Source organism: Pagrus major, chromosome 12 (genome assembly GCF_040436345.1).
Source record: "Pagrus major chromosome 12, Pma_NU_1.0".
In the NCBI taxonomy this organism is placed as follows: domain Eukaryota; kingdom Metazoa; phylum Chordata; class Actinopteri; order Spariformes; family Sparidae; genus Pagrus; species Pagrus major.
Genome location: NC_133226.1, coordinates 18771289 through 18784027, shown reverse-complemented (window position 1 = coordinate 18784027; position 12739 = coordinate 18771289). Strand labels below are relative to the sequence as shown.

The 12739-nt window shown below is 40.6% G+C and overlaps 1 protein-coding gene across 1 annotated transcript; it reads right to left on the bottom strand.

Moving 5' to 3' along the window:
• Window positions 1-1176: 1176 nt before the first annotated feature.
• Window positions 1177-12399, bottom strand: tmem38b (transmembrane protein 38B). Its single transcript, XM_073477793.1, has 6 exons — window positions 11940-12399; window positions 4582-4738; window positions 4055-4239; window positions 3819-3906; window positions 2765-2882; window positions 1177-2063 (listed from the first exon to the last, which is right to left on the bottom strand). Exons 1-6 carry the CDS (start codon window positions 12061-12063, stop codon window positions 1761-1763), a joined length of 975 nt encoding a protein of 324 aa, XP_073333894.1. The 5' UTR covers window positions 12064-12399; the 3' UTR covers window positions 1177-1760.
• Between the last annotated feature and the right edge of the window lie 340 nt (window positions 12400-12739).

Sequence of the window (12739 nt, the reverse complement as noted above, 5' to 3'; positions counted from 1 at the left end):
TATAATGTGTCGGATTTACGTGGGGAATATAAAATTGGCAGAAATATAATATTCACAATTATGCATTCATTTGTGTATAATCACCTGAAACTAAGAATTGTTGTGTTTTGTCACCTGAGAATGAGCCTTTTTATTTCTACAGAGGGGCTCCTCTTCCACAGAGTCCGCCATGTTCCCAGAAACACTGGTGCTAGAGAGGGCTTTTCACGTTTTTAGTGGCCATTGTAAGATGAAACGAGGGGTGTTCGGTTGGTTGCAATCTGCAACCTCACTCCTGTAGACCCAATGTACAGCTAGTATTAAAAAGGCTTCCGTATCTGGATACCTATCCAGATAAAAACAATCCGATCTTGCCTCTGCATTTAAATTTGAGGCGGCTGCTAATCAGCCCCAGACTCCCTCACAAAATCATGTAGTTTTGTGGGTTGTTGAGTTTGAGGAAACTTTATAAACTTTGTGAAATGATGTTCATGACAAATTCTTAATTATTTGTCCCCTCTTGTAAATTCGGCATATATAATACATTAAGTTATTACTTTCCTTGTGTGAAAATAGTGTCAGATTGTCCTGGTTTGTTGCAGAGCCTGTGTGTAGGCTACTCTGTGACTTCATTAAATACATACTTTAACAGCAGATCAGCTGCAAAGATAAGTCGCACACATAGTTATTTCTTACTGTGTATGATTCATTTTCGGTTTCTAATTTCGGCCTGTGCATTTCTCAGTGGATGTGTTTTGATAGCTATATCATAGTGAAGTTGAACTTTGACCTTTTGGATATAATAGTATGTAATCACTTCATTAATTTATCCTACGTGACATTTATGTAAGATTATGTTGTAATTATCATATGAATTGTTGAGTAATGGCCAAAAATATTTGTGTGAGGTCACAGTGACCTTAATCTCTGACCACCAAAATATAATCAGTTCATCCTTGAGTCCAAGTTGATGTTTGGAGGAAATTCCCTCAAAGCATTCTTGAGATATCACGTTCACAGGAACGGGATGGACGGACGGACAACCCGAAAACATAATGCCTCAGCTATCGCCGGAGCTCAGGCCGGAACAGACACGGAAATCTCACTTTTTCTACGATACGGGACCTTTGAAATGAGTCAGATGGGAGCGTACAAAGGTGTCTGGTAGAGCGAGAGACTAGAAATCACAAAAACACATTTTATCGTGCAATTAAACCTGTTTAATCTCATGCTTTCAACTGCAATTCAAAGCACTGTCAAATGAACAACACAATAAAAAGGTGTCTTTCATTTTGAATTGTCATACATTCACGTGTGCAATTATTATATTATATAAGTATAAATAAGAAAAATATCTGATGTTTTAGAATATAATCTCTCTTTTAAAAAATTATTCTAACCATTTCAGAATAAGAAATATAGTATTTACATGAAGCAGAATATATACAGAGCGAAAAAGATACAGACATTCAGCACTGTTCCCAAAACCCAGAGATAAAATTAATAGTTTGTACCCATTATAAATATATATTAAAATTTAAGCTACACGTTGTACTGCAAGTGTGCTATCAGCCCGAGGATAGTTTGATGACCACGTCCGACAGCATAAATATCACAGTACTTTAAGGAAGGGGTGATTATCCCACTATAAGGTGCAGGGTCGGTTGGAGTCGGCTCTTCTTGCAATTCTATTTTCAGCAGTTTAAGTCCTGACATGACAAATCTGAATCAGAAATGACTCCACAACCCTGCTCAGAGGTGAAAAGGCGCTATGGGCCAGACTAGTCGGTCTTCTTGCAGCTTGTCGTCTCCGCGTTCTCTGACTCTTCTTTGGCTTTGAGCGATCCGCTCCGTCCCTTGTCAGGAGAAACCGGGGTGTGCTTCCCTGATACTCCGTTCTCACTGGACTCTTTGGTTGTGGCGGTGGAGGTTGTCGTTTTGCTTGTGCCGTTATCGATGCACGCTTTCGTCACCTCGTCGGTGAGGACGGCATAAGGGGAGGAGCCGCTGAAGAGGGTCTTGTAGATGGCCGACTCGAAGGCAGCAAATGGTGAGGCCGAGGAGCCCGTTAGCATCATCCTCGACTGAAAAAGAGAAGATAAATGTGTCCGTTAAAAATACAGTCTTATCATTTCCAAACTGGGAATGTATCTTAAATCACAGTAGCAGCGATCCTTAAAGCAGCTACAATAAACACACACAGTAATTGGGTAATATTTTAGTATCTACTTCTCATTAGGAGATGAGAATACAACATCTGCATCATCAGGAACGAAAAAATAATAAACAGCAGGTTTGAACACAACTCTTAAATCTGACGAAATGGCTGCGCGTTAATTTGACAGATCAGAGTCAGAGCGAGCTAACAGAATGAGAGTTGAAAGAAGACATGGTAGATTTATCTGTGTCTCAGTCAAGAGCACAAGTTTCCCAGAGAAGAGAAGAGAGGGTGATGCAAGCTGATGAAAATGATGCAAAAGCCCCAGCCCTGCGGGTAATACCGAGCTAATGTGAGTCACATCAGCTAAAACTTCAAAAAAGCAGAGGGAGAAAGGTCATTTAGAAGACAGGACACCTCGGATTTGGAGGGAACTATGGCCAAAACATTTGTTATACCTCAGTTAAGATCCAACTGATAAGCAAAGAATGCTATTAATCAGCTTTCTTGATCATAGGTAAGCAATTTAATGAACCAAAACACGACTTCCGGTTTGTTTCAGAATCACTAATACCTTGGTTATATATTCTCAAGGTCACAGTGTCAGGTAGGATAGAGCAGACTGACCTTGTTGACGACGGTAAAGATGGTGTAGATGAGCATCAGGTGGTGCTTCTGGACAGGCAGGTAGTGGGTCTGCTGCAGAGCAAACAGTACCGCTCCTATCAGGGTGATCTTGGTGGGGCTGAACAAAAAAAGAGAGCAGTTATGAGATAATGTGATGAAAAAAATGATAACTTTAGCTTCACACATGGATGATACAGTGACCAAACAAAGGCTGCATCCATCCCCAAAAAATAAAAAAAACATTACACACACAAAAAAAGACTTACGTCAAAAACAGGGTAAGACAGCTATAGGGCACATGAAACAACTAAGAAGAAAGTAATGAAAACATACGGTAAAAAGAAAAAAAAAAGAGACTGAGAAAAAACATACAGTGATATTAAATAGCTAGCAACCTGTCGTACAGAATAAACTTTCAATAGGAGCTACAACAAGGGAATAGTGCTACAACTGGAAAATAGTCACCAATAAACCAAAAAATAAAGTTAAAAAAAACCTCTCGATTTCCATCTCCCCCAATTAAAATATCTATTGAAGTAGGAATACAAGAGTTTATGAATCTATTCAAAGAACAACATGGTACTCCAAACCGATGGTCCTTGACGGGGTTCCAGGTGGTCCCCAGCAAAAATGTGAGTCATTTATCTTCATTTTTATTCCATCCAAATGACATAATGACTATTCTGGTCATTGGTTTCTCATACTCTCTGTAATAAAACATCTATGAAGTCATATTCTCATCAGATGAGGATCCCTGGGACAAAACCTTCAATTATCTAATTGTGAGCAGTGGTCTAATTTGTGTCAGTTTAGGGGTTCTTGATGTGAAAAAGATCTCCTCTCTGATGGCAGTGCCTGGTTTCTCGAGGCCAACAGAGAAATAGTCTGGCACATAACCAACCGTAACGCTTCAACTTGTAGTCATGCAAATAAGCGTATTTCCCAAAACTAGTCCTTTCAATTTCACATTACATTCAACGCCTCACAATACACTCACAGTGTGTTTAAATGTTGCACAAATATAAGACAAAAATCACTGATGTAGAAGACTTACTAAGACATTTTGAGGAGCTCATTAGTCTCAGGTTTCCATACGCCCCGAACAAGCTGCTCAAAATTACTTATCAGACCACCTCCAGCACCTGGTGGGGGTAAAAAAGAGACATATGGTTGATACGGATTCATATGGAGCAGTTGTTTGATTTTAATTAAAACACAGAATAATTGTATAAGCTCTTACAAGACTATGTTATCATAAACCTCCCTCAGCATGCACCACCAGCTCCTGACCTTTAGCCCACCCGATGGCTATCATCACCAGCAGACTGTCCTTGTATTTGCCGTGAGCCTGGGTGACCCCTCCCAGCACCTTCCACGTCCTGGTCACCTCCTTCATTCCTGACAGCACCAGTCTGAGAGGCAGCAGGGCGGCACAGCAGTACACCAGGTCCGTGGGGCAGTAAAACACCAGGTACCTGTAGAGACACACAGGCACAAGTTACTTCACTTCGCCAGCAGAGGGCGCTGTGGATGTTTTTGTGAGAGGAGTGTAATTATATGTGCCACCAGCAGAGGGTACCAAAGGCTTCATATTGAGACCTTGAGAACTTTACAATAACCTCTCTGTTTCATTTAAAGCCTTCCACATTTCATGCTCCCTTTAGAGGAAATCGAGCATGGATACTCACAACACAACCTCATTATTCCGTATTTTGCTCTATGGTTGCATGCCTAGAGAAAGGGACCTTTGTGTGCTTCACTTCCTCTCACTCTCTTCTCCACCTACACATTATATTCTTCAGACCCCCAATATTTACCAGATGATGGAAGCGAGCAGGACGCTGGTGCCGTTGGATAAAGGTGCGACAGGTGGCTCGGCCAGCATGATCCCAGACAGCACAGCGCCGCCGAAACAGAAGAGCATGGAGCTGAACCAGCAGGCTAAGGGGCTGACTCTGGACACCTCGAGAGCGCCTGCACAAGGAGAGAAGTGTATTTATGAGCTTGAGTCCTCTTTATTACATACATAAGGTATTAGCATTCCCACATGGTCTGTTAAAGCCTTGGAACACCCTGAAATCACTGTTATTATTGAGTGCTTACCATAATAAGCATCAAACATAGGGAAGATTATTGTCATTACATAAATCCCGCCTTAAAGACAGGCTTTGTGGATATGAGTAACATTTCTCTAGACTAAAAGGACATCTGTAAAGTCTGCACCACTGGTTCCCAACCTGGGAGTCCCGACAAAGGCTGCAACTAACAATTATTTTCATTATTGAATAAAAGTTGTGAAAAATGCTCATTATAATTTCCCAGAGCCGAACGTAATGACTTCAGATTGCTTCTTTTATCCACAAACCGTCCGAATTGCAAAGGCTCGTCATTTACAAAAATAAATGACAAAGAAAAACACCAAATCCTCACATTTAAGAAGCTGGAACCTGCAAATGTTTGACATTTTAGCTCGAAAAGTGACTTACACGACCAAATGATTATCAAAATAGTTGGAAACTAATTTGCTTTTCAGCTTCAATTAATCTCTGAAGCTCTAGTCCAGTCGCCAAAGTTTATTTAGTGTGTATGATTGTTAAAAATTCAAAGAAAAAGTAGATAATACAGAGAATTGTATAAAAAGTTATTAACAATATCAGGAAAACTCATTTCTGATTCAGTATTCACAGGAAATAATGTTCAAGATTCATCCCAATCGCTTGTTTTACACAAACTTCCTGCTGTTATTGTCATGGTTTGGGTTTTTGGTTATTTCCTGTTTTAATTTGGTAGATTCTTCCATGCGTGTCGTATTTTACTTCCTTTTTCGATTGCCCCATTAGTTTCACCTGTCTCTGACTAGTCTCCCCTCCCTTGTGTATTTAAGTCCTTGACGTTCCCTTCACTATTTGTCAGTTTGTCTCGTTTGTTCCTGGAGTTTGCTCCGTGTTTGTTCCTCGTGTTTCATTTGCATTTCTGCCTGAGTTCCCTGTGCTTTATTTGGTTTGTACTTGGTTTAGTTTTTGAATGTTTTGTATTTCCTTGGTTCTTCCTTCTGCCTGTTTTTTGATCAGCTTGTAACTAAAGTTCATTTTTTGTTCTACCATTTGCCTGCCTTGAGTCTGCTTTTGGGTCCTTTTTTATAGAACAGTAAAAGTTATCATGCTCATTGTTTTGGTTATTGTTTAGTTTATTAAGTTGTTGTGTACTGCCTTGACTATAACATGAAATATCCAATGATAGAAAAGGGGTCCGGCTCTATAGTCGCCTATATCAGGCTATAAAAAGACAGTGGAGTTTGACACTTTAGCCTTTTCCCTAGCTGATGCATGCCTCTCCCAACCCCTGGTACAGTATAATTATTAACTTGTTAGAGTTACAAATACAGGGAACAAAGAGGGAGAGGTTGGTCAAGCACTGTTACATTATTTGCGTCTGGGCCTAAAGTTCAAAGTGCAGAGGAGAGGCACGACATTTACAGTCAAAAACGATATCAGTTGACTGGAGATAACCATCAGCTGCTCAATGTTCCCTCTGTGTTTCCACCCTGTTTAAAAAGAACACATGATTCCCTTTTTCCACTGAAACCATTTACTCACCACACGAGTTACAGGCAACTCAAAAAGCATGTGAACTGCTCTGTTTTAAAATGTTATATGTGACGTTCTCTTACTGTAAATCTCCATTTTGAAAGATTATCTAGCTCAAGTGTTATGTTGACAAAATAAACACAGAGAGATCTCACATATCCTAACACTATCTGAGACTGACTCTGCTCCGACTACCAAAGTTAACGCTGCCAACCTACACCACGATATACGTGTTTCACTTAACCTCGACAGGTAACGCCTGAGCCACCTGCCCCGAGTCACTACGGCTGCACACAGGACCATACTGGTAATCTGAGGATTACAGACAGATTATAGACTCCTGGAGAGAGATCGGTACACCGGGAGGATTTATGGCTCTATCTGCCTCCTCTGCAGACTCCCCATGGATTCAGCCCATGTGGCTCATTTTTATCACTTTCCTTTTACTTCTAAAAGAATAAAGAAATGACAGAGAAGCAATTGAATTTACCACCCATTAAAAGAAAAAGAACAAACTTATTATGTATTATCTATTACAATATTTGCTGAAAATTTAGCTATTCAGTGTGTTTACATGAACATGGGTATCCCAGTTATGAGATGTTACAGTTATATTGACCCATTTTTACCGTATTTGAGTTAAATATAGCAAAGCAGACTGGTGGATGGGGAGAGAGATGGACTAAATGTCCACTGGTTTTCAATACAGAGCAAAATATCTGTATATAAATACAGAATAAAAAATCCTGTTTGCAGTGTACTCATGGATGTACAGACAACTATCACTGAATTACTTTGCTACTGAAGAAAACTTAAAAGCGTGATGATCCTCAGGCAAGTTCTGGTGTTACAAAGAGTGTCTTTATTTCTATGATTTCAATGTCAGAGACAAAGATATATTTGAAAAGCTTAAGTCACACTGACTTGTAAATTTTGTGTATCATGTCTCTGTGTTCAGAGTTACGTATCAGAAGTAAAAAGTTTGATGCCAAGTGCTGGAATCAGGCACTAAGAGTTTCAAAGTACCTTAATAGCCTCAATAAGCTTTGTGTCACAGCCACTGCTGCTCTGACTTCTGACTGTCAGCAGGACAAACTAAAATAACTCACTTCCTGTTGTTGTAGAGCACCTACATGCACCCGTTGATGGTGGCCTGGAGAGCTCACCACACTGCAACTTAGGAAACGTGCAAAAAGACAAACCACAAGCAAACCCTGTTCGTCTCACATCTGCCTGGGTGTTTAAAAAACCTCTGCTATATATCAGAGCTAACTGGAACAAATGGTAGTAACTTATTTTGTGTGTGATTTGACTTTTGCAAGTGAAAACAGTGACACATCATAGGCTATTTAAGGCTCTTTTAGGTGTGCTCATGAACACTTACTGTATATTTCATCTCAGCACCCCTAAAGAATAATCAATTTATTATATTCCCCATCCACCCGGAAGAAACAGAACCTTTTAATTATGTTTTTTACCTCGTCAATGTGCATGTATTACAGCTCATTGTGAGTCTTTACTGAGTTTTGCTATCATTTACCGTTGGCATACAGCTGGCACGTCGTGTAGGTAGGTCTGCCTATGTGAGATTACCAGGCGGGGATCCTCAAACACACACAGGGACCAGAAGATAACGCCAGTTGATGACAACTTACTACTAAAAGTCTCGTTATGTGTGTTTCTGTTTTGTTCTGTGTCCACATGAATTTGGAGGCAGTGAGTGACACAACCTTTTGTGTGCGCATGAAGTCTGGTGCAATCAGCGTTTGTGTTTCAATACTAGTTGGCGCAGTTAGAAGAGGAGGAAGTCTGAAAAAACAAAAATGCACCGATTGTCAGTGAGGATAGAGCGGTTATAAAATATGCTTAGTCTATTCTTTCCTCCTGTGAGAGCCTCAGTCTACAGGAGTCCTGACATAAATGCTCAGTGTTGGTGCTTTTGGTCTAACAGCAGTTGTGGCACAGTTCAAGTGCAGCACATTGCTTACAGAGTAAACAACACTGCTATGTCATCACTTTTAGCTTCAGAGGAAAACAAACTGCTGCAGTCTGACAGGCCTGACGACCCGGCACCAACTTTGAAACAGTGTTTGACTGAAGAGGCGGTAACTTTCGCTTTATACTTTTTTCAAAGCATGATTTAAATCTGCATATATACCATATGTACAACAAATTCATACTCTGAAACATGACACACTGCTTGGACTGCTCTGACATGCTGGGCTACAAACACACCTTCACCAACTCAGGAACCTGTCTCCTGGTTTGCATTCGAAGGAGACACATTTACAAGTCAAATTTGAGGCAATACAAGCAGAGTACACCACAGCTGTCATATGGACTCGATTGTACTTTCAGTTCCTCTTTTTTTCTCTTCCCCTCTGTATCTACCTCCGTTGGGAAGGTAGTGCGCGGGTTCATGTCATGGCTCGTCTCTTGTCTCCTCAGTTTCTCCCAGGAATAAAAACAAAACTAAAGACAACTCCTTTTTTGGAAATCTCTCCCTCTTTAGAGCCTGCTGACATAGTTGTTGTAATCTGAGATCAGTTTGCCCGTGGAGTCATTTTAAAACGAGAGCAAAGGCCACTTGTAAATGACCTTAGATTTGTATATTTACTGGTGGAACACACAGGAAGGGGATAATGTGACAAGTAGGACCTCCCTCCTCGCTCTTGGGACTGACTCCCAGGCTTTTCTTTACTCCTGGACTCTGTTCTCTTAATCTAAAATCTCTCACTCTCCCTTATTCTTCAAGTTCATTGACTCTCTCTGACACTTTGTCCTGGCTTAAAGGTGCAATATGAAAGAATGAAGAATGCAAGAATTGGCCACCTGTCGAATTTATACTCAAAAAGTTGGCAGTAATATCACTGGAGTCACTGTTAACTGCTGCTAACTGCAGCTGCTGTTCGCTAATTAGCTCGATTAGCCGTGCATCTAGTGGTCAGACTGGGAGCTCGGAGAACCAGGGAAGTGCTTGTGTTTACACTGCAAGCATAGCAGCTTCGGAGCATTGTGGCTAGCTGGTTAGCATGCTAACTTCACATCGTAAACACTGTTATTTATTCAGACTCTGTTGATAACATTAGTTAATTTTTGAATGTTTTCAAATACATTTCTTACATGTTGCACCTTTAACCTCTCATTAGCCAACGTCTTATTTTCCTTTGTCCAATATTTTACTTTCATAGTTGTTCTTAAAGCTTTTTCTTCCCCTCTGTCCTTCTCTCTGTTGGACAGCACTCAATATGTCAAAAGTGGCTTATCCCTGGTTATTTTGGGCTTGAACCAGTGATTGACATGTAACCACTGCTCCTCGGCCTTTTCCCTGCCCTGCTGTGTGAACTAAACTATCCACTTACAAGAAAACTGTAGTGACAGTGAAATGAACTTGCTTTTGTGTTTAATGCCTAATCAAATGAGCTATATGTTTTCCTGTTTGATGCTTTGGAATTATGATTTTGTTGTCTTGAAAATGACACTTTGAGGGTGTTGAGCAGCTCCAGCGCTAAACTCTCAGACTGGACTGCACGACGGAGCAGGAAAGGAAGATCTGACACAGGACAGAGAAGAAGAAAAGGGAGGGTTGGCATTCCTTTCCTTCTTGGGGAAGAAGAGGTGCAGCTAGCACCCCCTGGGTGTTATGACTTTATTTTCCGGTTTTACAGGCAAAATTATAGGGAAAAAATAAGCGCTTCGTGTTGTGTTTACTGAACTCTGGCATATAGTTTGGGCATATTCTGTGTCTCTGTCTTTCAGCTCCAGGAAGATGGATGGGAGCAGAGGATGAAGGGTTAAAAGGTCAGATGCTTTGCGAGGCAAGTTCAAAAATAGACTGTAGTTAAAGCAGTGGGACTACAATGGACTGTGTGTGTGCTCTTGTATGTGTGCGTGCGTGGAGAGTCATGTCACTGTGCAGTTAAAGTCCACCTGTCTCTGTAGACACCATCTCAGTGACATAACATAGTTGGCTCGGTGCCCTCCTTTGGTCTAATCTGATACAATCGGCTGTAACTCGGTGAGCCGGTTTGTGCTTCATATGTGTGTTACAGTGTGTGTTTGCCAGTCACACAAAGAGCAAACTTGAGTAACAGTTTAAGTGATGAGATGACTGTGTTTGACAGTGTTTTGACAATCCCATCTAAAAAAAGTGGACAGCACTGTAACAGAGTTAATTTAATCAAGCAATCAATCAATTTAACTGACTTCAAAAGTCTCTTTGTTTCAGAGGTAAACACTGTGTTCCAGTTACTTTGCAGATTAGGATTTTACAAACAAAAGTTGTTAGACTATGAGCGATTTCCATAGATTGAACCACCTAACAGTATATAAAGTAGTTAGAAGTAGCTTCACCACGACCATTTTGATGCATTAGTTATAATAATATGGTGCATTTTGTAGCTGATACTTCATTACTTTTACTCGAAGTCAAAGCAGGAAGTTTTCTTGTAATGGAGTATATTACACTGTGGTATTACAACTTTTCAGTCAAGCAAAGCTGGACAAATCTCTTCACATGTGCAAGACAAAACTATAGTGACTGATTTTGTTAGTTTTAACTAGTTCTGTCATGATATCAGAGGCTAAACAAATGCACGATTATGATATTATCGCAGTATCTATAGAAATCGAAATAAAATCTATCTTTAATTTTGTTTACTGTGTGTTCTGTCTCTTTAATGGGAAATTAATCACCCTCAAAATATTAGTGTAGGGAGGTGGAGAGTGTGTAACCATAACTGTAAAGAGAAGTGTACAAAAACAACAATTAGGCAACTATCCACTAATTAGCACCAGATGAACTCATAAACAAGGCCAAATGAGATATTCCAATAACACTTCTTCCTTCGCAATGCCGACTTTACCGACTGAACTTTTAACTTTGACTTTAACTAACGATCTATAGTAAGTGTATTAATATAATATATTAAGTGCTGCTAGTCTTTCACTGGTTCCCTTCCCTCTGAACTCTAGAGGGCCAGCCGGGTGAGAAGAAAAATCACACAGATGTTCGATATTCGATATTGTGATAATCGGCACAAGTCAAGACTGGTTTGGTAAATGTTATGTAACATCCTTGCACAAGAAATTTAATCAGAAGTTAAAGAGCTCCATTGACTTTATGCCTGATACTAAATAAACTATTTGAGGTCAGTTTGTTTATTCAGTCATGAAACAAAGGACAACACAATTTCATACTGTTTATATTTGGCGTACCCCGCCACCTTTCTAGCTTCAGACAGTTTCCTCTGAGAACAGCTTGTTTATTCACTTATGGGAAAAAAATAAATACTTCTGAGCTTGTATTTTGACCTCGTTGACATTGTAAATATTAAAATCCTGAGTTTTATTTTTCTACACAGTGCCCCTTTAAGTTTCAACAAAACGTCCCTTGTGGCTGCGTGCCATTCCAGTGGAGAGCTGTATATAATACCAGGATATACAGAAAGCTATGTAGGCTCATTATATAAGTTGGAAGTTTCACCAGGTCAGACTTTTTGCAAAACAAAGCAGCACGGCTGTGCACAGCTTGGTGAAAGCTGTGCACCGTCGTGCCTTGAGGACACTTTGAACTTGGAGCCACTCACCTGGCTGCTCCCTCAGAGCCATGACGGACACGATATAATGCGCCATGTCAAAGTATGGAAACATGGACAAGTTTGCCAGCCCGTGGGACAGCTCGTCCAAATGCAGCACCTCGAGCAAATCCATGATACTATCTCTGAAACTCTTCAGCGAGAGCAAGCTAGCCTGGTTAACCCCGGCGAGGAGTTCAAAGTGAGGAAAAAAGGCACCGGTCCAACTCAGAGCATCAAGGCGAACAGCTCGGCTTCATCTGCCGCCTGTCAGGTCTGACACCAGCCGGTGGCCCAGCAGCTGTGTGTCCGCGGAGGAACTGGCGCCAAGTTGCCCACAGCTGGTTAGTTGACTTCAGGGAACAGATCTGTATTGCCAGAGGATGGTCATGGTCGGTGTTACCCCATCAGCGACGCTGTCATTAACGCATAGGCGGAATTCCTGCTCCGTGTTCCGCCATGCTAGTGATGTGGCAGGCGGAGCCAGAGCGGCTTCCTGATTGGAGGAGCGGGAGCGCGGCGAGCCAATCACGTGTCAGAGTGTGGCCTTTCTGAGGTGATGCTACAGGATTTGTAAATGTAAACAAAACCCTGGACACACAAATATCATGTAACACTGGAGGGGAAACAGGGAGATTTGAAGAATTAAAAAAAGTTAAAGTATACAAGAATAATACACTTTTAATTTCCAGAAAAAAAAGATATAATATTCAGAGGAAAAAAACATAATATAATCAGAAAAAAGTCATAATAGCTATATCAAGTAAAATGTCTTCACATTCAGATAAATAACTCACACTATATTGAGAAAT

What these genes read in the sequence shown, in the direction of transcription:
- tmem38b (XM_073477793.1), bottom strand. Translation starts at nt 12,063, where the DNA reads ATGGATTTGCTCGAGGTGCTGCATTTGGACGAGCTGTCCCACGGGCTG. An exon ending in AGCCATCGGGTGGGCTAAAG is followed by an intron (nt 3,907 to 4,054) that starts GTCAGGAGCTGG and finishes TACCCCCACCAG; the next exon opens with GTGCTGGAGGTGGTCTGATA. An exon ending in TCTTTACCGTCGTCAACAAG is followed by an intron (nt 2,064 to 2,764) that starts GTCAGTCTGCTC and finishes TCTCTTTTTCAG; the next exon opens with TCGAGGATGATGCTAACGGG.